Consider the following 24,510-nt stretch of genomic DNA (forward strand, 5'->3'; position numbering starts at 1 on the left):
GGGGGCCGGAGCTCGGAGGGGGCGGGGCCAAGTGGGAGGGGGCGCAGGTCACGTGGGCGTATAAAAGCGCCCCCCCCGGCCGTTTCCCCCTCCCCCGCCCGGTAATTTGAGGAGGGGGGAGCGGGGGAAGCCGGCAGAGAACCTGAAGGGGGGAATAATAGTAATAATAATAATATTGGCAGGTTTAATAATTGGGTGGGGGTGAGGGCTGAAAATAAAGTGGGGTGGCGCCTGGGGGCTTGTGGCAGGTGAATAGAAAGGTGAGGTTGATAAGGGCGAACTTGGGGAGGGGGCTGTGATAGGGGGACCCCAAAGGCCCTCCAGTCCAGCCCCCCGGGAATGCGTGAAATAAGGGGATGTGGGGGAGCTGGTAAAATTGGCGGGGAGGGGCTGCCCTGAGGAGAATTATGGGGGCGGGGGGGGGCTGCAACTGAAGACCAGGGAGGGGGTTTCCTGAGAGGAATATTTTGGGGTTGGGGTGTCTTTGGTCCTAGGAAGGGCGTTGTTTTTTGTGGGGAGACGCCCTTGCTTAGAGGGACAATTATGGAGAGAGAATATGGGGATATTTGGTGGGGGGAGGGAGATGTCCTGAGGGTGTGTGTGTGTGTGTGTCTACACACACACATATATATATGGGGGTCTTTACAGGACAAAGAAACAAAACCTCAAAGTGATTTTTTTGGGGGGGGGGGCTAGGGTTACTTGCACTGGCCTGCTTTCGAACTGCTAGGTTGGCAGGAGCTGGAATTTGAATTGCCAACTTTCTGATCTGCAAGAGGCTCAGTACAGTAGTTTAGACCCCATTGACTATTGTGGCAACAGCAGGATTCAAGGATCGTCTCCCATGTCAGACCTCCTCAGATGAAATTCAACAACTTAGGCCCAGTTCTTTATTTTGTATTGCAAAACTTACAAAGTTTATAAACTTAATAAAGAATAATCAGAATAAGCTCTAAGTGGTTTGCAAAAAAATATTGAAATGATCAATAAAGCACGGTTCCAAACAACTAAAACCTTTCAAAAGGTAATTAACACTAGCAGCAAGAGATTAAAACACACTTTGTCAGCATTATCTTGCATTACCTGACATTACATATTTTACATTATCTTGTCAGTTTATCTTACAGGACTGTTGTAAGGTTAATGGCAAGATAGGACTGCTCAGAATGCCTAATGTTAATTATTTTTTAAATTTTATTTCCACATTTATGTACACCACTTCATTATGAGAGAGCCCCAAAGTGGTTCACAAAAAGAAAAATTAGATTATCAATAAAAGCAATTAAAAACAGGTATTCTTAAAACATTTCAAAGGTGATTGAAATCAACAGTAGCACTAAAATCAAGGATGCATGTAACTCCTACATGTCTGGAGAGGCTTGCCTAAACAAAAAATATTTTAAGCAGGTTCCAAAAAGAGTGCAGTGGAGTTGCCTGCTTGAGGTCAACAGGCAGGGAGTTCCGAAGTGCAGGTGCTGCCATGCTAAAATTGTTGCCTTCCTACAGCTGTGGCAGGAGTTTTATGTGGCACTTGTAACCATGTTATGGATCTGTTCTGAGTATAAGCCACCCAGAGTGGGTGGGGTATAAGAAATTTATTATTATTATTACTACTACTACTACTACTACAACTACTATTATTATTATTATTGGAATTTGTTGGATACCACCTCTGGAAAATGGCATCCAACCAGCTGCACAAATATAAGCCCTGGGACACCTGGCTTGCCAGTAGTAGATGTGAAAAGGATTTAGGCGTCTTAGTAGATCACAAGCTGAACATGAATCAACAGTGTGATGCAGCAGGGAAAAAAGCGAATGCTATTCTAGGCTGCGGCATTAGAGGTCTTGTGTCCTGATGAAGGGAAGGCATAATCCTGCTCTGTTCTGCAGGTCAGATCACACCTGGAGTCCTGTGTCCAGTTCTGGACGCCACAATTTAAGAAGCAAAAATGGTGATTGGTATTTGTGTGCGTGTAAGGGCTCTGTTCTAAAGGTAATAATAGGCTGGCTAGGACCCGGGAGACCTGGCTTTGGATCCACACTCAGCCATGAAGCTCCGTAGCTGCCCTTGAGCCAGTCACTGTTTCTCAGCTGAATCTGCCTCACCGGGTTCTTGTGAGGCTAAAACGGGGAGCAGGACAAAACCATGCACAGCTTACATACAAATGCACTGGCTGCGCTGACTGCACTGGCTCCCAGTGGAGTACAGGGTCACGTTTAAGGTGCTGGTTTTGACCTTTAAAGCCCTATGCAGCCTAGGACCCTCGTACCTACGGGACCACCTCTCCTGGTATGCCCTTCGGAGGACCTTAAGGTCCACAAATAACAACCCTGGAGGTCCCAAGCCGCAAGGTGGTTAGATTGGTCTCAACTAGGGCCTTTTCAGTACTGGCCCCGACTTGGTGGAACGCTCTGTCACAAGAGACTAGGGCCCTGCGGGACTTGACATGTTACCGCAGGGCCTGCAAGACAGAACTGTTCTGCCTGGCCTTTGGTTTGGACTCAGTCTGACCCTTATGTTTCCCTTCCCTTAGGGTTTTGATCTATGGGCTAATTTTAAAATGAGGCTGCATTTTAAATTGTATTTTAACCCATATTTTAATAAACTGGTTGTTTGTTTGTTTGTTTGTTTGTGTCCCCCCCCCCCCCATTAGGTTTTATTGAAATTTTATTGGTGTTAGCCACCCTGAGCCCGGCTGTGGTTGGGGAGGGCGGGGTATAAATAAAAATGTATTATTATTATTATAAGAAATAAATAAATTGTCTAGGGTTTATTGTAAAGTCCACCGTAGAGACTGCAAACATTGCCGTATGAAACCTTTGAAACCGTCTTTTGCACCTCAGGTTGTTCAAGGCTACTGAGCCAACGCAGGAGAGACTGCAGGGCTCTGCAACGAAATGTCGGGCGTCATCACAGCCTTCTTTCACCTTCTTGCCCTCTGGGGAACGATCCGGTCACTCAACAACACACAGGGTCTTCTGGACTGTGTACCAAGAAAAACGGTGGTGTACCACTGTGGGTGTCCCACGACAATTGTTAATGAAAAGGGTGCTGAGGCAGTCTGTCAGACTCTGTCAGCCTTTGCCAACCTGGTGCCCTCCAGAGGTTTTGGACTGAAACTCCCATCAGTTGGAGGGCACCAGCTGACAAAGTCAGGGCTAGGGAGATCTGATACAACAGGGCAACCTTTTATTTTATTAGAAGGGGTCATTTTCATTATTGTTATAGCTGGGGTAACAGTGCATATTAGAAAGTAATAAAATGTAGTCAGATAATATTTGTATATGAAGGGAAAATACAAGCTTCAGAATTGTGCCAGGCAAGGAATTAATGGGTTAGTTTATGCAAACCAACCTGGCCAGGCTAGCTAAGGCTAGCTGTTAAGGAACAATGGGGAACCAAGCACTGAGCTATTAAGGATTGTCTGCTCGCCCAGGAGTGGTCAGAACTGGCAGGTTGCCAAGGTGGTGGTGGGTGTGATGTAACAGGAAAATTTGTACTTTTTGAAATCCAAATGTTTGCTGGAGGTGGAGTGTAGGAAGGACAAGCTCCTCCTGAGGAGAGAACGCTGTACGGGCACATGAGATTGGGTCCATAAAAGGCTGGAGGCCACATAGGGTATTGCCCCTCTGTATTCTAAAGCTAACTTATTTACATCAGGTTGAATCCGGAGACTTGCATTTGTTGAACTTGGGCCCCACCAAAATCAATGTGAACATTTAAGCACAGCAGAACCTGAGTCCCATGCATTTCCATGAGGATTCAACCCATCACCTGTAGACCAATTTACCACTGGCAGGGAACAAAACAGAAAAGCAAAGGGTTGGATCTTTGTTCCACACGGAGTAGACCCACCAAAAGAAAGCAATGCAAGAGAAACTATAAGTAAATCTCTCTGTTTTGCAGCAGATAGAATTATTATATGATATATAATTATATAATTCTACATCAGATCATTATGATTATAGTGACAGTAATGTTCACTAATTTTTAATGCTTTTACTATAAGCCATTTTGAGCTCAGCGTTGCTGGGAAAGTGGAATGCAGATACCCAGATAGTCGTTTTCAAGTCATGTTTAGGCCTTGTCTTCTCTCTTCCATTTATATTCCATTTAAATTTCATTGTACACAGGTTGTACATTGACAATAAAGGCATTATTATTATTATTATAGCTGAGAATTTTAACGTTTTTTGGAAACAAGGACTATCCCATTTTTCCACCCTCTTCCTGAGTGAAGAAACCAACATTTTGTATGTGGGAGCCAAAGGCTATATCCTTGCTTTGGACTTGAGTGATATCTCTAAAGAAATAACCAGGGTATGTAATATTAATTTTTTATTATTTCATTGTTTAAAATATTCACACTTGTGTGTCTTTCAGGAGACTTTTTGCAAAGAAACCAAATTGTCAGATTATTTCTAGTCCCTTGTTTTCTTTTACTTTTTTAAAAAAGTAAAAAAAGCCTAACTTAAAAGCTTTTTATGTCAGGGCTGGGAGGTGGAAAATAGGAACCTGCCTTGCCCCGGGTGAGAAGACTTGTCCATTTAATGCAGCACTGTCTACTCTGACTGGCAGTGGCTCTCCAGACTGAGAGAAGGTCTTTCCTATTAACCTGATATCCTTTTACCTGGGGATGACGGGGAACCTTCTGCCTTTGTGGCATGGGAGTGAGCCCCCTTGCAAGGCAAGCCGCTGAAAGAGCATCTATGGGTGCGCGAATATGCCCTAAAAACATAACAAAAAAAGCTTCACAGCTCTGGGAAAAACTGGGGGGAAAAAGCTCAACAACTTTGCCCCAAAAGTACTTCTACTTCCAGCCCAGGAAGTGTTCAGCTAAAAGCAGTGGTGACTATAAAGTAGAAAATGGAATTGGTCTGCTGTCTCCGTTCATTCATCCTAATGTTTCATTTGCTTTTGGGTTCCCAGGAGGCCTGGTTTGCCCCAGAGAACAGGAAGCTTGAGTGCCTTCGACGAGGAAAGAGTAAAGTAGGTCTTGGCCGTGGTGCTTCTGGGTCACTTTAGCAATGTGGGTCTCTGTCCAGGAACAGGGTGCAATCCACGGACTCCAATTGCCCTCCCTGGAGACGGTAACTCTCCGGAGGCAGATTTGGGACCTCTGGCTGCAAATCTCTTAAGACCCTCACCAGGTTTAGGAAGCTGCCTTATACACTAAGTCAAACCTTTGGTCCATCTAACCCAGACTGGTGACTGGGAGCGGCCACATAACACCAGTCCTAAAGGAACTACACTGGCTCCCGGTACATTTCCTAGCAAAATCCAAAATGTTGGTGCTGACCTATAAAGCCCTAAATGGCCTTGGCCCATAGACCTGAAGGAGTGAGGGCCTTCTGGTGGTTCCCTCACTTCAAAAAGTGAGGTTACAGGGAGCCGGGTAGAGGGTAGCAAGATGGGACACCCTCCCATCAGATGTCAAGGAAATAAAGAACCATAAGACTTTCCCAAGATATCTGAAGGGATACCAGTAAGTTTTTAATGTTTGATATTTTGCTGTGTTTTGATTCTGTTGGAAGCTGTCCAGTCAGATGGCCGGGGTACAAGTAATAAATTATTATTATTATTATTATTATTATTATTATTATTATTATTATCATCATCACCACCACCACCACCACCACCACCTACCCTGACGGGCAGCGGCTGTCCAAGGCATCTCTCTCAGTGAGTTGCTTATCTTTGAATGAATGAACAAATCCCTGCTATCTTCAGTATTGTAAGTCAGGTGACTTTTGAGTCTAGACTTGGCTGCTTAACTCCAGTAGCAGAATAGCTTTCAGAGCTACATGTGCTTTTGATCTGTTTCTCCCTTCCCCCCACTGTTTCATTTTGTGTGTGTGTGTTGTTGTTTTTTAAAAGGCAGATTGCCAGAATTACATCCTCATTCTGCACAAGATAAATGCCACCAGCTTATATGTTTGCGGAACCAATGCATTTTATCCTGCTTGTCGTTATGTGGTAAGTTTGCAAAATAAGCTTCGTGGAACACGTATAAGTATCGTGCTCTAGTGTCAGGGACTGGGCAGATGCAGAGGAGTGATGGAGTGATGGAGACCACCTCCCCAGGAGCCTTCCAGAGAGGAGGAAGGGGCAGGTAGTGTAGATCTACAGGGCTGGTTCGACACAGGGCACAGAGGAAGAACAAGAGGGAAGAAGTTGGGAAATAATGGGAGATGAGAATCTAGGTAGCATTGAGCAGGCAGAGCCCGAGCAGTCACTGGGGAGACTCCCAGAACCCATTCCCTCCCCACAAACCAGGCGTTCACTGAGAATAGCAGAGCAGAGGGATTGGAGGCAGGTGGCCCTGAACAGCAACTGTATGAGAGGGGAGGAGTCTGATGAACAGGGAAGTACGAAGAAGGGGTGTGTCCTGTGTGGAGCTTCACTCAGAGCAATATTAGGTACGGAAAGGTGCTTGGTTGCCTTGCCTTGGCATCTGGAATAATAGTAAAAAAGAACTAAAAAGCCTGTGCTTTCTCTGCCTTTCTGCTTTCCTGGGCAATCAGCCAGGAGCTGTCAACAGCACCCTGACACCTCCCCTTTCTCATATAGTGTCGTTGGGGGAGGGCCGTAGCGCAGAGGGGGAGCAACTGCCTTGAATGTAGAAGGTCCCCAGGATCAAGTCGCCAGTGGCACCTGCAGCTGGGGCTGGCAGAGTTTCCTGCCTGAAACCCTGGATAGCTGCTACCAGTCTGTGCGGGCGATACTAGGCCAGTTGGACCACTTGCCTCAGTAAAAAGCAGCGTCCTGTGTAAGCTCCGTTGGTTAGGGCATGGTGCTAATGATGCCAAGGTCATGGGTTCAATCCCCTTATGGTCCAAGAGGTCTTCGGTTCCTGCTTTGCAGGGGTTTGGACTAGATGATTCTTGGGGTCTCTTCCAACTCTACAATTCTATGATTCTATGTTCCATGATCTGTGAGTTCTGTTCCCCTTAAAAGCATTATTTATTTGTTTATGTTGCTTTAAAGCATATATGTCTACTTCAGAGTAACCTCTCTTAGGTTTTAACTCTAAAAAAGTGCGCAGGCAGCTCTGGCAGCTAAAACCCTGTTCTTTGAGCAAAGCTTTCAGTAGGAGAAGTGCTTGATGTTTTATTGTGTTTTTATATTTTGCTGGTAGCTGCCCTGAGTGGCTGGGGCAACCTAGGAGAGTCCTGATGGTCGAACAGAGAGGCCTGCATCTGTTCGCCCCTCCCCTTCTCACCTCTTGCCCCCTCCATCCCTGCCATGTGGCCCCCTGAGGGAATGTGGGCCTCACCTTGGCTGCTGTCTCTAAACAGAAAAGCTCCGCTCATTTGGTTTTGCTTGGTTTGCAAATAGGTCATGGACAATAGGAAGCTAAAGCTGCTGTCCAAGGTGGTAGAAAGCCGGGGAAGATGCCCCTTTGAGCCGAGGACGCGATACACGTCTCTGGTGGTTGGTGAGTTTTCTCATTGTCACAACACCACCACGGAGGGAGCTGAGATCTTTCCCACTTAGTCATGGCTGCTGAGTGCTAATTGTTCCAATTAGGTGTTTGGGGATATTTTGGCTCTGTTGTGTCCTTTCAGGCCTTGAACAAAAGACTGGCTTGAAAAGGGAATCAGAAAGCCGATTTATTTTTATTTTGTTACACACAGCCCAGTCTGTCTGCTTGCATAAAGCCAGCCTCCCCCCCCCCCCCGTGGACTTTCCCCAAAGTTAGTCATGTCCATCCATTTCAACAGATCTGCCCTGAGCAGGGCTAACACTGGATACAGTTCTGAGATGCTAACAGCATTTTTCCAGCTCCACCCACCTTTAATCCTTCCGTCTTGGGTGCTTAAGATTTTGAATGATTCTGGGTCATGATTGTAGCCAAGATTTATGTTAGACGGGGGCCAGGACACCCACCTGTCATCATCCTCTGCCTGGCTCTGTCTAGCAGATTTGGAATGAAATGTCTTCTTTTGACCCCAAGCACTCAGAAAAATCTGTCAAAACATTTGGCTGGAAACTCAGCCAGATGGGCGGAGTATAAATAATAAAATTATTATTAAATTATTATTTCAAATATTCTGGTTATTTATACTTTTAGTTAAGTATTTTTATTTATTTACTTGATTGGGGGGGGCAGCTGCCCCCAGGCTACGCCCATGTGCTCGCTTGCCCTGCTTCTGAATATAGCCATCAGCCTGTCATGCACACACAAAATACTTGCCTGTTCTCTGTCATTAGTGCCAGAGATTTTTAAAAAGCCTGTCTCTTTATTCTCCTGCCCAGACGGTGCACTTTATTCCGCCACTTCAAACAACTTCTTGGGTTCGGAGCCAATTATACTACGGAGTTTGAGGAATCCTTTAAGGACGGAATTTAAAGCGTCATGGCTTAACGGTAAGTCTCTTTTTTAAAAAAGGTATGTCACTTTAACCCCTCTGCCAGGCAGATGTCGCCAATTAATGGAGCTTGGAGGTGCAGTGCTTATTTCGATCTCGTGACAGTATCTGCCCGCTTCTGCCTCCTGTCATGTACTGGGCCCTTTGCACATGCAATTAAATCTGCCATTGTTGGAAAACACACACCCTGCCTCGGCGTCATCTGGCGAGAAAGCGGCGCAGCAGCCAAACGCTATGTGCACAGCTTTTCTTTACATGGTAGCTTAAAAAGCAGGTTTTCATTAAAACACCAAACAGATTTTGTTAAAGGGAGATCTTTAAAAAAACAAAACAAACCATCAAACCAGGCTAGTGCTGGAGGGGATGTTAAAAGTAGCACAAGTCCATGTTTTAAAATACAGTATCCCAGTCCTTAGATTGAAAGAGATCCAGGGAACTGGTGCACAGGTTTGGTTCAGGAAAGATTTGGGTTGGGGGTGAGTAAAAACGTGTTGTCACTGTGTCCTCCACAGTCGGCTGACATTTGCTTACGCCCCATTACTGTGCATGTGGTGCATACGCTGTTAACCCTGCAGATAGGGCTGAGGTGACAGCAGCAATTGGTGCAATGGCTAATGAGGTCACAAAGGCACACTAGAGCAAATGGAAGTCAATTTGGGCTGGCTCCATTGCATGTTGCCTAAGCCACAGCCATCACCTCCCCACCCCCCTAGCCAGCTTCTTCCTAGCTGCACCTCTCACAAAGCAGTTGGGCAAGGACAGGCACTTGTAAATGCACTGAGCATTTCTATAAAAGCTAAGGCTCTCCGTATTATCTTGACCCTGGTTCCTTCCTAATTTCATTTCCCTTTGGCCTCATTTTCCGTCTTCTCTTCGTAGAATCATGGAATGCTGGAGTTGGGGCCCTGAGGGCCATCTAGTCCAACCCCCTGCAATGCTTAAGGACCACCTCTCCCCATATGAACTGACCCTGATCCTGTGTTCAACCTCTGAGGCCCTTCTTCATGTTCCTCCTCCATGAGAGATCCAGAGGGCAGCCACATGAGAACGGGTCTTTTCGGCAGTGGCTCCCCATCTGTGGAGTGCTCTCCCTAGGGAGACTCACTTTGTGCCTTCATTACATATCTTTAAGATTTCTCTATAACCAGGTCTTTGGCTGATTAACATTCTATGGTCTTTTCAATGTGTTTGTGGGAGGGGGAATTATGAGTTTTTGTTTTATTGTGTATTTTGTGTTCTCATTTTGCATTTTATGTTGTGAAGCACCCTGTGAACTTTTAAAAAGGATGAAATATACAAATTTAATAAGTAAATAAATAAATGGAACCACCTATGGATGCTATCACAGCCTCTCAGCCAATTAGCTTTGCAGGCTTCCCTGCTGCAAATAAGCAAGCTACAATATGGATGACCTTTCATGTCTCAACAATAAGCGCCATCTTTCAGCTTATTAAATTTTGTTATTAAATTTTTAACTTGCAATCAAGTTCCTCCCAAGGGGGCTCCGTCACCGATGTTTTTGCAATTTGTAAACGTGCTCCCCGTGATTAAGCGCTTCCAAATCAGATAATTAATCCATAAATAAAGTTCTTTAATCTGTTGACAGGCCTATTTTCACCCATTTTCCTTGCCACCAGAAAGGCTTTATTTGCTCTGCCTTGTCGCAACAGAAAGGAGATGCAAGGCAATTTAATTAATTTCTATAAACGGCCCCTTTATTTAAATGAGGGCAAGGATGTTCTCATTTAGCCTGAGTGATAACAAACTGTCCTTTCTATGAAGGAGTAATCTAGGTTTCTTTGTACCGCTGGATGCCTGATGTTAATCTATGCTGATTTTTGCTGTTTTGCAAGTTTCAACACAGAAGGGGAGAGAGACCCAAGCAAGGATGCACAAAACACTTGAAATTTTAAAATAAGGGAATTCATCTCCCTGCTTTTATTCAGTTTCAGGGCCTCTTGGAAATCATTGGACGATTATGTTTCCCCTTTTTCTTCTTGATGACTGCTGTGTGCTATTTTATTGTTATTTTATTGCGCTTTATTGCATTTCTGTACACTGCCCTGGGAGTCTTGCACTGAGTGTCGGAACGTCTAGAGGAGGGATCTTTCAAGTGTCTGATGAAGTGTGTTCCGTTCCATAAGATTTTGGGAATGTAAGAAGAGCCTGACCTGATCCAACAGACTCTTCTTATGTTCACATGATCCATTTAGGAAAAGGGCACTGCCCCACCAACCTCAGTCTGCCCTCACTTGTCCCCCACCTGCCTGCCTTGTTTCTTGTTTTTTTTTGTTCAGTCATTTAGTCATGTCCGACTCTTCGTGACCCCATGGACCAGAGCATGCCAGGCACTCCTGTCTTCCACTGCCTCCCGCAGTTTGGTCAGACTCATGCTGGTAGCTTCAAGAACACTGTCCAACTATCTCGTCCTCTGTTGTCCCTTCTCCTTGTGCCCTCCATCTTTCCCAACATCAGGGTCTTTTCCAGGGAGTCTTACCAGTCTACTGTTGGGCTCCCTGCTTTCCACCCTACCCATCCCCTTGGGCGCCAGGTGCCCCAATGGGAAGCCCACAAGCAAGACGGACACACAAGAGCAACTCTTCCCTCCTGAGGTTTCCCTTGCCTGCCTCTGACAGTGGAGGAAGGGCAGAGCCATCATGACTGGTAGCCATGGACAGACTTCGCTTCCTCCTCCTCTTTTGAAACCATCTAGGTTGGTGGCTATCACTACTGATTAGGGCTGGGTGATACCTGGTTTTCAACATCGCAGTGTATCACCAGCTAAACATCGCTATATACTGATACACCAGAATGTCTGAAATAGGGATGGAGCTGGTTTTCAGCTTTGTGATATATCAGCAGCTAAACATCACAATATGCTGATATATCACAATGTCTCAAATAAGAATGGAGTTATGTAGAGGCATTGGCTGGCTTCATGGTTTTTCCCACATTGTGATTTTTCGCGCGCGCGCGCACACACACACACACACACACACTATATATATATATATATTGCCAGGTCAAAAATTATGAAACCGATATCACAACATGGGCTTCAAAGTGGTTTTGAATGATATATCGATGCTATAACATAATTTTTGTTGGGTGCTGCAGAACTCTTTCCCCCTCCCCTTTTGGTATCAGAGGGGGTGGATTCCCTCCTAAAAAAATCATGAAGTTTGGAAGTCTGAGTGGGGAGAGTACGGTGCTTCAACTGGTTAGGATCTCTACCCCTGACATTGAACACTAACCCTGTGTCATTGTCTTCTTCAGAGCCCACCTTCGTTCACATGGATCTCGTGCAGGAGAATGGGGCAGGCTCCGACTCGGACAGAGTTTATGTCTTCTTCACAGAAGCGGCAGTTGAGTTTGACTTCTACGACAAACTTCTGGTCTCGCGGGTAGCCCAGATCTGCACAGTGCGTACCTGGACCCCTTGATTGTCTTACCAGTGCGGGAAAAGGTCCTCCATCCCTAGGCTAGAACATGGCACCTTCAGTTCTGTGTGGAAGGGGTGGGAGAAAGAGAAAAGGGGGTGCCAGGAAGAAAAGGACTGGCCCCATCCACTTTAGCTCTGACCCTGCCCACTATTGGCATGAAGCTCCCCCAGCCCTGCCCAGGGAATGAGGCCCTGATTCAGGGGAGGGGGAAGAGTTGCTGGCTGCTATCTTGTTGGGTTATTTTCCACAGGGTGATCTCGGTGGGAGGCGCACCCTGAAGAAAAAGTGGACCTCGTTTCTAAAGGCCACCCTTGTCTGCTCAGCTCCTGAATCAGATTTTCAGTTCAATGTCCTCCACGCCGTCTTCATGATCAAAACAACCAACTGGCAGGAAAGCATCTTTTATGGGATTTTCACCCAGCAGTGGTAAGATTTTCTCACAGCCGTAAGAACACAAGAAGAGCGCTGCTAGGCCCGCCTCCTGTCCTCCCCGAGGCCAAACAGTTGCCCCAAAGGGAAGCCCAAGAGCCCCCCCTCCCCGCCTCTCGTTTCCAGCCCCTGGGATTTGGAGGCAGAGCCTGGACATCAGGGCCAGAACCTGAGCTTCTTTAAAAGCCATCAAAGTTGGCAGCCACCCCTGCCTCCTGTGGCAGGGAGTTTCATCATTTAAATATTTGCTGTGTGCAGAAGGACTGTGTTATAAGAATTCTAAGGTCTCAAATATACAATAAATGTTCATAAATGCACAAGGTAAGCACACATAAGCACATCAGTAAATAAATCACATGTCTGAAATTGTTCTGTGGGGCAGTCCTGATGCCATCTTGATTCTTTGTTGTTGTTTAGTCGTGTCCAACTCTTCGTGACCCCCTGGACCAGAGCACGCCAGGCACTCCTGTCTTCCACTGCCTCCTGCAGTTTGGTTCTTAATAACCCAAAATATTTCCTCGACAGAAGGAAATATATCGGAGAAACCTTTCCCAGTAGTTCTTTTCACTTACAAATCCTACAAAATCTGTTTTAAGGGCACATTTGTGTATGAATAGGGTGGGCCTCTGACCCGGATTGAAGAACTAAAGTATTTAACATCTCAAAAAAATGGCCAGGCTTCCCAGGTAATGCAGTCAGTAAAACATTATCAGGTATCCTGGCAGACAGGAGAGATGACTGCACACTCAATTTTTTGTGCTGGAAACCCTCTTTCTGTGATGTATGTATGATGCTTTTAGTTAAGTCTTTGGCTAAGGGGTTGGGCAATGTCTAAAGTATTTAAAAGTTTCTGCACACTTTGTTCTTGGTCTCTCACATCCTTGCAAGGAGGGCAGGGTACTCTGTTGCAACAGAAAAATAAAGACCTGCCTTGTTTTCTCTGGATCCTACCTCCAGCCATTCTTCTCATGGACTTAGGGGACTCAGAGCCCATTGGGGAGTTGGGCAGCAAAAGCCAACCTCCAGTTTTTCCTTCAAAAAATGGTGGGGAACATGTGTTGTTTTGGGCATAAAGCAGAAACCGCAGCTACACCAGCCTTCTTTGCGTGTTTTCCCTGCAACTCCCAACAGCCCAGATAAGAGCACATGGCAATGATGACAGAACTACATCAGCCATCCCACAGGAATGGCAGAAAAAGCCTCACTAAAGGCCCCCTAACATGGCAGCAACACAAGCTTTTATTGAGGTCTTGTGAATAATTGACAGATACAACTTAAGGGCGGCCCACATTTCGGTACCCTCGTTTGACTCAAGGCAGAAGTCTCCTGTGTGAATAATTTTCTCCCCACTGCCCCACCCTTTCTGTTTCTGACTTTTTCATACGAAGAAGCTTTGTCACCAAAGGATGATTGGGAAAAGTGGGCACCTGAAGATTGCAATTAGCACCTGAGAAACAGTGAATGCATCATGCAGACTGTGTGGCCGAGCTGTGCTGTTGTTGTTGTTTCCCCCCGGCCTGTAGAATTATTGTTGCCAAACCTCTGCTGGAGCAAATGGGAGAGAAGCGCCTGTTTCTGTAAACAGTAAATTGGTAAAATAACCAATTCTTTGTTTATTCGGGAGGCACTGTAGTTCACTGTGGTGCGCCACCCGCTTTGCATACAGAAAGTTCAATCTCTGACATCTCCTGTTTGGGGGGAAAGGTAGGAAAGGGAAAGCTCTTTCTCTGCCTGAGAAGTTGGACCATGCTAGCTGTACAATCTTTGGCTTGTTGGACAGCCAAGGATAAGGCAGCTTCATAGGCTGAGCCCAGATCCCCCCCCCACCTTCAGGGATGGCGGCTTCTTGCATCTCTGCATGATTTGCTTCTTCCACTTCTGAAGAGTGGGAGGGAGTTTTCATCTTTTTTGTGGGCAAATTTCTTCATCAGACAAATCCTTTGGTTGTTCCAGAAGCAGGGAGGCATTCTGGAAAGACGTGCTCTGTCGCAGAACTTATTTCCTTTCCATCTTGTTTCAGGGGGAGATTGGACATCTCCGCCATTTGTGCGTTCAGGATGGAAGCTGTTCAAGACCTCTTCCAGAAAGGAAACTTCAAAGGCCCCCTTGCCATTGAGAATTCACATGCAAAATGGGTGGTGCACAGGGGAGAGGTCCCCACGCCTCGCCCGGGCGCTGTAAGTTGTCCCCCTCCCCTGGTTGACCATCTATGCCCCCATGTGGTAAGTGTTCAAGTGGATATCACTTGTACCAAACAGGTGAACGTCTGAATAAAAGGAATACTGTAACCATCTTCCTTTTTCTAGTGCCTCGACATTTCTGCCAGGCACCAGGAGGGATACAGCTCTTCCCTTGACTTGCCGGACAGAGTCCTCCAGTTTGCCAGGGACCATCCCCTGATGGATGGCACCGTGAACCCCATCGGCCGCCAGCCGATGTTGGTCAAAAGAGGCGTGCGATACACACATCTTGTGGTAGACCAAACTAGTGGCATGGATAATGCAACGTATGACATCCTTTTCCTAGGGACAGGTAGGCCAACTTCCTAGATTGGGAATTGCCAGCATGGCACAAGCAGGCGCCCGTGTGCCCTCTGCTACCTCCCATGGAATCTGCTGAAGGTCTTGGGAAACATCTCAAAAATCTGCCATGCTTGAGAGACTCTTTGCTTTTCCCGCTCAGTTCCTTCTTGTGCTGACTCAGTCTCTCTCACATCAAACGCTCCCTCTCTAAACATGCCTTCCTTTTGCTGGGTGCCAAGGTGGGACGGGCATCCTCCCATCTGTTCCAAACAAAGGAGAGGGGCAAAGAACTTCTGTCTTGGAGTGAGAGTGGTGGGGGCTGATGTAGGCATCCCCCCCCCCGCAAGGTTGACAGGGCGGCTACCAAGAAGCAGGGGATGTCCCTATTTTCATCAGAGAAACGTGGGAGGATATGGAGGTTATGTGACCCCTGAGCCGAGGAGATAAGTAACTACACATACCTTTAGAAGACATCTGAAGGCAGCCCTGTATAGGGAAGTTTTTTAAGTTTAATGTTTTATTATGGTTTTTTATATATGTTGGAAGCCACCCAGAGTGGCTGGGGCAAGCAGTGACTTTACCAAGGTCTTTTTGGCTTCTTTATCCGATGAATAAAGCACCTTTTTAGGAGGGCAGGGGACTTAACCTCACATTTTTCCTGCTTTTGAGTAATTTAGACCATGTTTCCTTCAAAACAGTGGTCCCTTCTCTTCTTCTCCCCACCCCATTTACCTTAATTGGGGTTTAAAAGTGTGCTTGATTTTGTGCAGATAAGGGCTATTTGCATAAAGCTGTCAACCTCCAGGGGGAGATTTTCATTGTGGAAGAGTTACAGCTGTTTCCATCTCCAGAGCCTGTGCAGACACTCAAGCTGGCTGCACAAAAGGTAGGACATCTGTCCTGATCCATCCATTCTGGTTTCTCTCAGTTACTCATCTTTCCGAAACTTCAGTTCAGCTTTCTACAATTCTGCAGCAATTTGCAGTTTATTTATTTTCAGGTTTTGAAAATCCAGTGACATTTGGGTCTGAATTTCTCCCCACGTTGACCTTTTTTGTTGTAGCTTCCCCTTTTGCAGAGCAGTTTCCCCCAGCACAATGCATTTTTGTATGTTAGGCATTTTTAGGTTTAACCTGTCATGTGTCAGTTTTGTACGTGTTGCCTGGCTGGAGAACTGCAATGCCAAAACCAGAGAAATTGAAATTTGAAAGAGTGGCTGCCTTTTGGCTTGGCCTCTAAATGCCTACATGGGCTGTGCAGCATGACACCACACCTTCCTCACCGTTTAGCCTTTTCCTTTCACATCATTTAGTTATTGCCTTTGCACCCCACACTTCCCCCCAAGGTGCACCTGCTTCTCCTGCTCCTCCTCTAATCCCCACAACAGCCATGTGAGCTGGGTCAGGCGGAGAGGCAAGGACTGGCCCACTGCCCCCCGGTGAGCTTCCTGACTGAGTGGAGATTTGAACCATGGCACCCCAGGTCCTAGCCTGACATGTCTTCTTCTGCCTGCCCTTTTGCGTGCATCTCTTTCATGTACAGTTTAGTCCAGTGCAGGAAAGATGTCTTAGAATCAGAGTTGGAAGGGGCCACAAGGGTCATTTGCCCAAGCCCCTGCAACATGTCCAGCCTGGAACCCATGGCCCTGAGATTAAGGCTCTCATGCTCCATGCCAGCTGAGCTACACTGCAGTCCTGTCTGCTTGGTGCTCCCTTTCCAGGGCCTGCTGTATGCTGGGTCTGCCTCCCGGCTGGTGCAGCTCCCCGTGGCCGCCTGCAGCCGGTACAAGTTCTGCCTCGACTGCGTCTTAGCCAGGGATCCTTACTGTGCCTGGTCACTGCCTCTTGGCGCCTGCATCCCCGTGGCGAACCGGTCTGGGGGTTTGCGGTGAGTAGCACAACCCCTGCCCTGTGGGATACATAATAACAATAGCTATTAGCATTTATGCAGCATTTGAGAGGGTTTGAAAGCTACGCCGTGCATTATTTACCATTCACTTAACATCACTGCCTCTCATTTCACTCTGAGCCCTCTAGGCGACCTCCGTGCCTGTAACTGAAACGAACACACATTATTCTTCTGCTTACTTCTACCTCCCTTAGCTCAGTGGCAGAGCAACTGTGTGGCATGCAGAAGGGCCAGGATCCACCCCAGCGTCTCTACACAGGGCTGGGGGGAAACCCCATCTGACACCCTGGAGAGCTACTTCTGGGGCAGGTGGACCAATGAGCACCTTTCTGTGCTTCCCTTTCAATAAGCTCTTAAGCCAAAGCCAGGAGGGCTGGAATCTTCCTTTAAGGGTTGGAGCATGAAGAAGGTCCTCTGCATCGCCAGGCAAGACCAGTATTGCCCAAACTCCCAGCTGTTTTTGGACTGACCACTTGTCCTGCTAATTAGGGATGGTGGGAGTTGTAGTCCAACAACAGCTGGAGACCCAAGTTTGGGAAACTCTGGAGACAATCGTGAGCTAGATGAACCAGCGATATGACTTGACACGAGGCAGCTTTGTGGTTTTCTCTGGAAAACTTAGCTCTTTGTTCAAGACCATGAGGACTAGAATCTTATATTTATCTGTAAAGGAAGGAACAGTGGTCTGACTCAGTAGAAGCTCCCCTCTGTACCCCTGTGAATCAGAACCTTTCCTCAGAACCATGAGGATTAGGATTTTAGTTTATTTTGAGGCGGAGGACCATAGTTCAGTGACAGAGCCCTTCATGTCCAGAAGATCTCACGTTCCACCACCGGCATCTCCATATGGGGCTGGGGAAAAGCTTCTCTGTCTGTTCCCAGAGATTGAACTGGGCTGGCACAGTGTGCTTCCCACCTCCCAGGCTCCAGCCCTGCCGGTGCGGAGAATAAACGCTCAAGGTGAGGCTTTGAAACCCACGCACTCTCAGCCACACTTCAGCGTGCGCCACCAAAGCACATTGTTCTCTGCTCTTCACAGGAGAGTCCCTGTTCGCTCCGAGCCCCTCAGCCATGATTCTGTGAATTTCAAGGCCAGGCGAGGATGCTTTCTGAGAGAAGTGGTTGCGCAACGCCAAATGCTTTTTCATGCCTGCATGAAGTATTCATGTTAATTCGCCTCTTCCTCCCTGCAGGGATCTGATTCAGAGTGTCAGGAATGGTGATGCCTCCAGGTGCCCTGAAGTCGGTAGGGGAATGTTTTATATATATATTATTGTTATTATTATTTTCTGGAGATAATAGGGTCTGTAAGCAAGTGCTCTGCCTGGATGTAGTTAGCTAGTTCACAAGTGGTGCTCAGGGCCAGAGGTTAAACGGGGTAGAGAAACACATGTGAATTTTACCTTTCTAAAGCCGGCACCATAATGATCCACAGGATGCCAAGTTACAGAAGGGATACTATGTCCAGAGCAACTGCTCCATCTGGCGCGCTGGCTGAGAGTCTGAGGTCAGCAAACTTTTTCAGCAGGGGGCTGGTCCACTGTCCCTCAGACCTTGTGGGGGGCTGGACTATATTTTTGGGGGAGGAATGAATGAATTCCTATACACCACAAATAACCCAGAGATGGGTTTTAAACAAAAGGACACATTCTACTCATGCAAAAACACACTGATTCCCGGACCATCCGTGGGCCAGATTTAGAAGGCAATTGGGTCAGATCCGGCCCCCAGGCCTTAGTTTGCCTACCCATGCCTGAGACCTACCTGCCTGTGGACTGTCTTGCCAGAGGGGTGCATGCTCTGGTTATTCCCCTGCTTGGACTGTTACAATGTGCTCTCCATAGGGTTACCTTTGAAGGTGACCCGGAAACTGCAACTAATCCAGAATGTGGCTGCCAGAGTGGTGACTGGGACCATATAACTCCAGTCCTAAAAGACCTTCACTGACTCCCAATGTGTTTCCGAGCATGATTCAGATTATTGGTGCTGATCATTAAAGGCCTAAATGGCCTCGACCCTGTATACCTGAAGAAGCGTCTCCACCTCAATGGTCCAGCTGAAGAATCATTAAAGAAAACAAAAGATCTCAGCTGATGGAAACCACAGGAGGGTCGAGGTGCTCGACTCTTGCTTGCCGGCTTCTGTTTGGGGCATCTGCGTGGCCGCTATGCAGACAGGAGGCTGGACTAGACAAGGCTGGCCTGACCCAGCTGCTGAAGGGCTCTTATCATTTCTAAATGGATCCTCCATGGACAGAGCCAGTCCACCTTAGAAGAGTGGCGAACAAGAGTGGGAGAAGGCCACTGCTGTCACCTCCTCCTTGTGGGCTTCCCTTTGCAGGAACCTGGTTTTTGCTGTAAACTGCAGGAGGGGAGAGAGGACTCTGGTGCTTGAATCCTGACTCCTGGTTTCCCGTTGGAGCAGCAGTTTGGCCACATGGCCACCCACCCACTTTCAGACGCTGCCCACTTTTTGTGATCAGGAGCTTTGCTGAAAAGTGTGAGATAAGCTGTCAAATGATGGGAAAGACATATAACCTCCCCTGCAAAGAAATAAGGACAAATGCTGTCTGAAGAACAGACATCATGCAACTTCTGGATAAGCAAGTTATCTGGAGGAGCACCTTCTCTCACACTCAGTCTTATTATGACATTTGTCTCTTCCCCCCCCCACCACCCATGACTCATAAAATCATAGAATTGTAGAGCTGGGTGGGACCCCGAGGGCCATCTCGTCCAACCCCCTGCGATGCAGATGTCAAATATACAATTAAAACATCCCTGTGCTTGTGCAGGATCTGCAGGAAAAGGGCTGGGAGATGGAGGCCTCACACCCAATGGGGAAGGGAGTTCAGGCACCCATCCAGGCAGCGGGGAGGCTGCCAGGGGTTGAGATTTCAAAGGTCATGGGAGCTGGGCAGGGGAGCCACAAAACCAGAGGTGCCTGTCAATCACAGAGCTTGAGAGACAAGTCAGATGTGAGCAGCCAGTGTGAAAAGGTCGCTCTTCAGGACAAGGCTGCAGCTAGTGCAGAAAGAAAGAAAGAAAGAAAGAAAGAAAGAAAGAAAGAAAGAAAGAAAGAAAGAAAGAGAAATCCTCAGGGTATCGGAGAGAAAAATGCCAGCCTGTTGGGCAGCATGCTGTGGCTTAAAGGGCCCCAAGTAAGCCCAGGAATCCTCTGACCTTGATGTGACCCAGCTGAGAATGCCTGCCAGGCTTCATTGCAAGGGATCGTTTGCAGCCTCTGTTTCCAGCCGGCAGCCTGTCCAGAGCTCCAGCCATGTCAGTGCCATAGAACCCCTTTGGCAGTGCTGGATTAAACCCTGTGGAGGCCCCTAGGCAGTCTCCGCCCCCCTCTAGTGGGATAACAGTGAACTAAGAAGGCTTGGTTGTAATTTTCTTTCAAGATCAAATCAATATTATTTTGACCCGTTGTCATGGGGCCCCTAATATGGGTGGGGCCCATAGGTTGGTGCTTATTCTGCCTATTTGGTAATCTGGAACTGCCCTTCGGAACTTGACTTTGCCTGGCAACAGTGATGTCGCAGGCAGGCGGGGGGCCAGGAGCCCTGCACCTCCTTTCCAAAGAGCCTGTTGCTTTCTCCATGGTAACGGTAATGCTGCTGTCCTCCACCCAGACAGACACACATGCCCTCGCAAGCCTGCAGGCACTTCTCACATGCACCCGAAATGCACTTTTGGCATCAGAGGCCATGAATGCATGTTCCAGATTTGCCACTAGTGGACGCTGTGCCATCCAGTTCCCCCTACCCTCTCAGGCCTCTCAGCCCTCCATGCAGCCTGGAGGTATTCTGTCTACATTGCAAACAACTAAAGGTAAAGGTACCCCTGACCATTAGGTCCAGTCGCGGACGACTCTGGGGTTGCGGCGCTCATCTCACTTTACTGGCCGAGGGAGCCGGCGTACAGCTTCCAGGTCATGTGGCCAGCAGGACTAAGCTGCCTCTGGCGAACCAGAGCAGCGCATGGAAACGCCGTTTACCTTCCCGCTGGAGCGATACCTATTTTATCTACTTGCACTTTGACGTGCTTTCAACTTCTAGGGTTGGCAGGACCAACAGCGGGTGCTCACCCCGTCATTGCGGGGATTCGAACCGCCGGCCTTCTGATCAGCAAGTCCTAGGCTCTGTGGTTTAACCCACAGCGCCACCCATGTCCCTTTTGCAAACAACTACATGATCTTGAATCCTAGATTCATAGAGTTGGGAGGAACCCTGGGGATCACCGAGTCCCACCCTCTGCAGTACAGGAATATGCAGCTGTCCCTTATGGGGATTGAACCTGCAACCTTGGCATTATCAGCATCTCACTCTAACCAACTGGGCTGTCACTTAAGGGCAAATCATTACTGTGCCCCCAGAGTCTGATTTGAACCTAGGATCACAGTTGCTGCCTCTTTGGTTAATTGCGCGCATCTCCCTTTGAATCTGCTGCATGGCGACTTCTGATATTTCCCAGAGGCACTGCATGGAAAAATTGTGTTTGGTTTAAAAAAAGCTTGCCTTTGCTCCCACAGGCACAGATTCCCCCCCCCCTTTGTTAGCAAGAACCCCCTCCTGGCTCTAGAGAATGGGACTGAAGGCATGTTCGCTTTTTCCTTTTGTAGCCATTCTCTCGGAAGCTGCCGCCTTTAATTTTTAGCCCCAGGCTGAACCCAGGGAATTCCCGGGTGCTGGGGAGTGAATGTCAGCGGGACCAGCAACAGCGGCTTGCAGCAGAGATTGTCGGTGCCATTGCCGCTGAGCGCATCTTGTACAAGACGGCAAATATTAAAGAGCAGAAAGCGCATTAAAATTTCAGGAGCCCCAACCCTCCGTGCAGCACATGTTAAGCAGCGCTTCCAAAGATGCGAGGAGGGGGAAACAGCAAGAAATCTCTTCTCCTTCTCTGAGAGCCACTACACAAATGGAAAACTCTTTCCTATAGGGGTCAAAGGGACAACGCTCACGTTGGCTGTATCAATCTCAGGATCACAAACACACCTAGGCCACCATGGCATGCCATTGCCAGAGCGTCATTTATTGCTTTATAACATCCACCTCCCACCCTTCCATCAGAAACCGGGACCTCAGAGCTGCTAGCTACCACCCTAAAACCCTCAAGTGCCACAAATGGCAGGAAAAGAACATCAGCAGCACAGCCCAAGTCAAATCAGGTCTAAGAGCACCCTGCGAGCATAGATTAAATGTGCTTCTAAATACTATTGCCCTAAATAATATTTATTTATATCCAGCTCAGCCCGGAGAGCTCAGTTGGTTAGAGTGCGGTGCTGACAATGCCAAGGTTGCAGGTTCAATCCCCACATGGGACAGCTGCATATTCCAACATTGCAAGATCTTGAACTAGATGATCCGCGGGGTGCCTTCCAACTCTATGATTCTATGAAATATCCACCTGTTTAACAGGTGATTTACTGACTCATTTTTGACCTGGGGTAGCTCACTTGGTAGTACATGAGACTTATTAATCTCAGGGTTGTGGGTTCGATCCACACGTTGGGCGAAAGATTCCTGCATTGCAGGAGGTGGGACTAGATGGCCCTTGTGGTCCCTTCCAGCTCTACAATGCCATGATTCTAAATGTGCAAAAGGGGTGGGGTTAGCCAGCTCTGGGTATGGCTACCAAAAAAACCTGTCCCACATTTCCACCCTCTGCACCTCAGATGGTGGTGGGGGTCCTTAAAAAACACAAGGACTAGAAGCTTAAAGCTACCTAACAGTGCCTGGGAAACTACAACTAGTCCGGAATGTGGCAGCTAGACTGGTGACTGGGAGTGGCTGTTGGGACCATATACCACCGGTCCTGAAAGACCTACATTGGCTCCCAGTATGTTTCTGAGCACAATTCAAAGTGTTGGTGCTGACCTTCAAAGTCCTAAACAGCCTTGGCCCTCTATACCAGCCCAGACACTGAGGTCCAGCTCCGAGGGCCTTCTGGCAGTTCCCCCACTGCGAGAAGTGAGGTTACAGGGAATCAGGCAGAGGGCCGCCTTGGCGTTGGCACCCGCCCTGTGGAATGCCCTCCCATCAGATGTCAAGGAGATAAGTAACTATACAACCTTTTGAAGATATCTGAAGGCAGAGCCCTGTATAGGGAAGTTTTTAATGTTTAATGTTTTATATATGCTGGAAGCCTCCCAGAGTGGCTGGGGCAACCAGTCAGGTGGAGTGGGGTACTACTCCTACTAAAAACAATCATAATAAGAAGCAAAACAGTGCTGTAGGAGGAGGTTGGGAAGGTCATTGAAATGATGGAGGGAGGAGAGTGTAGCAGAAGGGTAACCACCTCTGGCTTCTTTCCTTTCTCAGCTAAGAACGTCAGGAGGCTCCCTGTCCCCCTGGGTAGCAGCCCACATCTCAGCTGCAGCTCTCTGTCCAACCTGGCCACGTCTGTCTGGACATTCAATGGGAGCAGCCTGCAGGACGAAGAGCCCAAATACCTCTTCCACGCCAGGGGACTGGTCGTGTTTAACATGACGGCTTCTGACACCGGGCTTTACGAGTGCCAGTCTGTTGAGACATCCAACGGAAGAGAATTCCGCATCTCCATGTCCACCTATTTCCTTTACCTCCAGCAAGAGAGCAGCTTCGCTGTGGCTCCCGAGAGCGATCCATCAAATCGGGAGTGTGCCGTCTCTGCAGCTCCAAAGTCGCAGCCCTTGGCGTCTCTCCAGACGGAGGACCCGGCAAGGCTGGAGCGACCCCAGAGAGTCCAAGGGCTCTCCTTCACATTGGTGCTTTGGGGAGGAGCCTTCGCCCTGCTTTTCCTTTCCTTGCTCTCCTGGAACCTTTACGAGGGCCACCTCTCTCCCCCCTGGAAAAGTGTGTGGAGCAGGAGGTCAGAAACGGTGGATGCCCTTGGGGCAGCGAGTCCTGAGCCAGAGCAAACAGTCTTGATAAAGGGAAGCTTGGCCTCCTGTCCCATCTCCGGCTCGGCCAGCGAATCAGCCCTGCTGGCAAGCTCACCCCAAGAGGCATGCAGCGCAAAGGCAAAGCAGACCACCAGCCTTGCCGCGGGCAGGGCAGCCTGCTGTTCTTCAAACTGCCTGGCCAGCAAAGTCCAGCTCACTGACGAAGAAGGCCTTGCAGCATGACGGCCTTGGCAGAGGGTCCGCACCACGGAAACCCCACAAACTGTCCCATTGTGTGCCCAGGACCCCCATTTTCAGAGGGTTTGGAAAATAAATAAAAAAGTAAAGTTGATGCCAAGCTGCCTTTCTTTAATGTTAACTCAGCAGCTTGATTCCCTCGTCGTTAGGCTGCCGTTGTGTCCATTGGGCAAAACTGTGACTTCTTGTCCCTTCCTTTGCCAGGATTCCTTTCTTTGTTGCTGCTGGTCAGCGCAGTTGTCGGAAACTTGGTGGCGCAAGGGGGGGAGCATGTGAATCCCAGGGCACTCGTTGCTCATCCTAATAGCGAGCGCAGCTGGTGAGTGCTGCCGGGATCGCCCCCAGAACAGGGTATGAAATGGGAGACAAGTGTCAGCATGCCAGAGAGAGGGAACTACAAGGTTTGCAGCAGAAAACAAAACACATTTCTTAAAAGCATGCACAGCAGCCCAGAGTTGGGAAAGGGTGGCATGCCTTGCTCAGTGTGGGGATAGTGGCAGGAGCACACTTGTTTTTGGAGGGTGGATGCAGTGCAGTCGTTCAAGTAGTTTGCTTGGTGAGCTGTCTCCATTTGCATCCAAACGTGACCCTCCTTTTAGGAAATTTCTGCACCATCACACATTCATTTCTTCTCAAATGGTTTCCAAGGTGTGCTTATTCCTCTCACACCAAATTAAAATTAGAAACCACTCCTTGCGCCTGAG

General features: G+C 48.0%; 1 protein-coding gene across 4 annotated transcripts; it reads left to right on the forward strand.

Annotated features, from left to right (window-relative positions):
* Positions 1-23,898, forward strand: LOC310697274 (semaphorin-4D-like). Of its 4 annotated transcripts, XM_083483735.1 has the most exons (15): positions 1-101; positions 2,848-3,019; positions 4,179-4,324; positions 4,934-4,993; positions 5,882-5,980; positions 7,343-7,442; positions 8,264-8,374; positions 11,653-11,798; positions 12,070-12,245; positions 14,269-14,425; positions 14,555-14,780; positions 15,541-15,656; positions 16,491-16,657; positions 17,872-17,924; positions 23,007-23,898. In XM_083483735.1, the coding sequence occupies exons 2-15, from the start codon at positions 2,902-2,904 to the stop codon at positions 23,789-23,791; spliced, it is 2,460 nt and encodes an 819-aa protein (XP_083339861.1). In that variant the 5' UTR covers positions 1-101; positions 2,848-2,901; the 3' UTR covers positions 23,792-23,898. The 4 variants fall into 4 exon arrangements, with proteins under 4 accessions (XP_083339861.1, XP_083339863.1, XP_083339862.1 ...); XM_083483737.1 differs by lacking the exon at positions 5,882-5,980 and having other exon boundaries at positions 7-101; XM_083483736.1 differs by lacking the exon at positions 4,934-4,993 and having other exon boundaries at positions 7-101.
* The last annotated feature ends 612 nt before the right edge of the window (positions 23,899-24,510 follow it).

This window comes from Podarcis liolepis (genome assembly GCF_965112155.1).
Source record: "Podarcis liolepis genome assembly, chromosome: 18".
NCBI classification, from domain to species: Eukaryota; Metazoa; Chordata; class Lepidosauria; order Squamata; family Lacertidae; genus Podarcis; species Podarcis liolepis.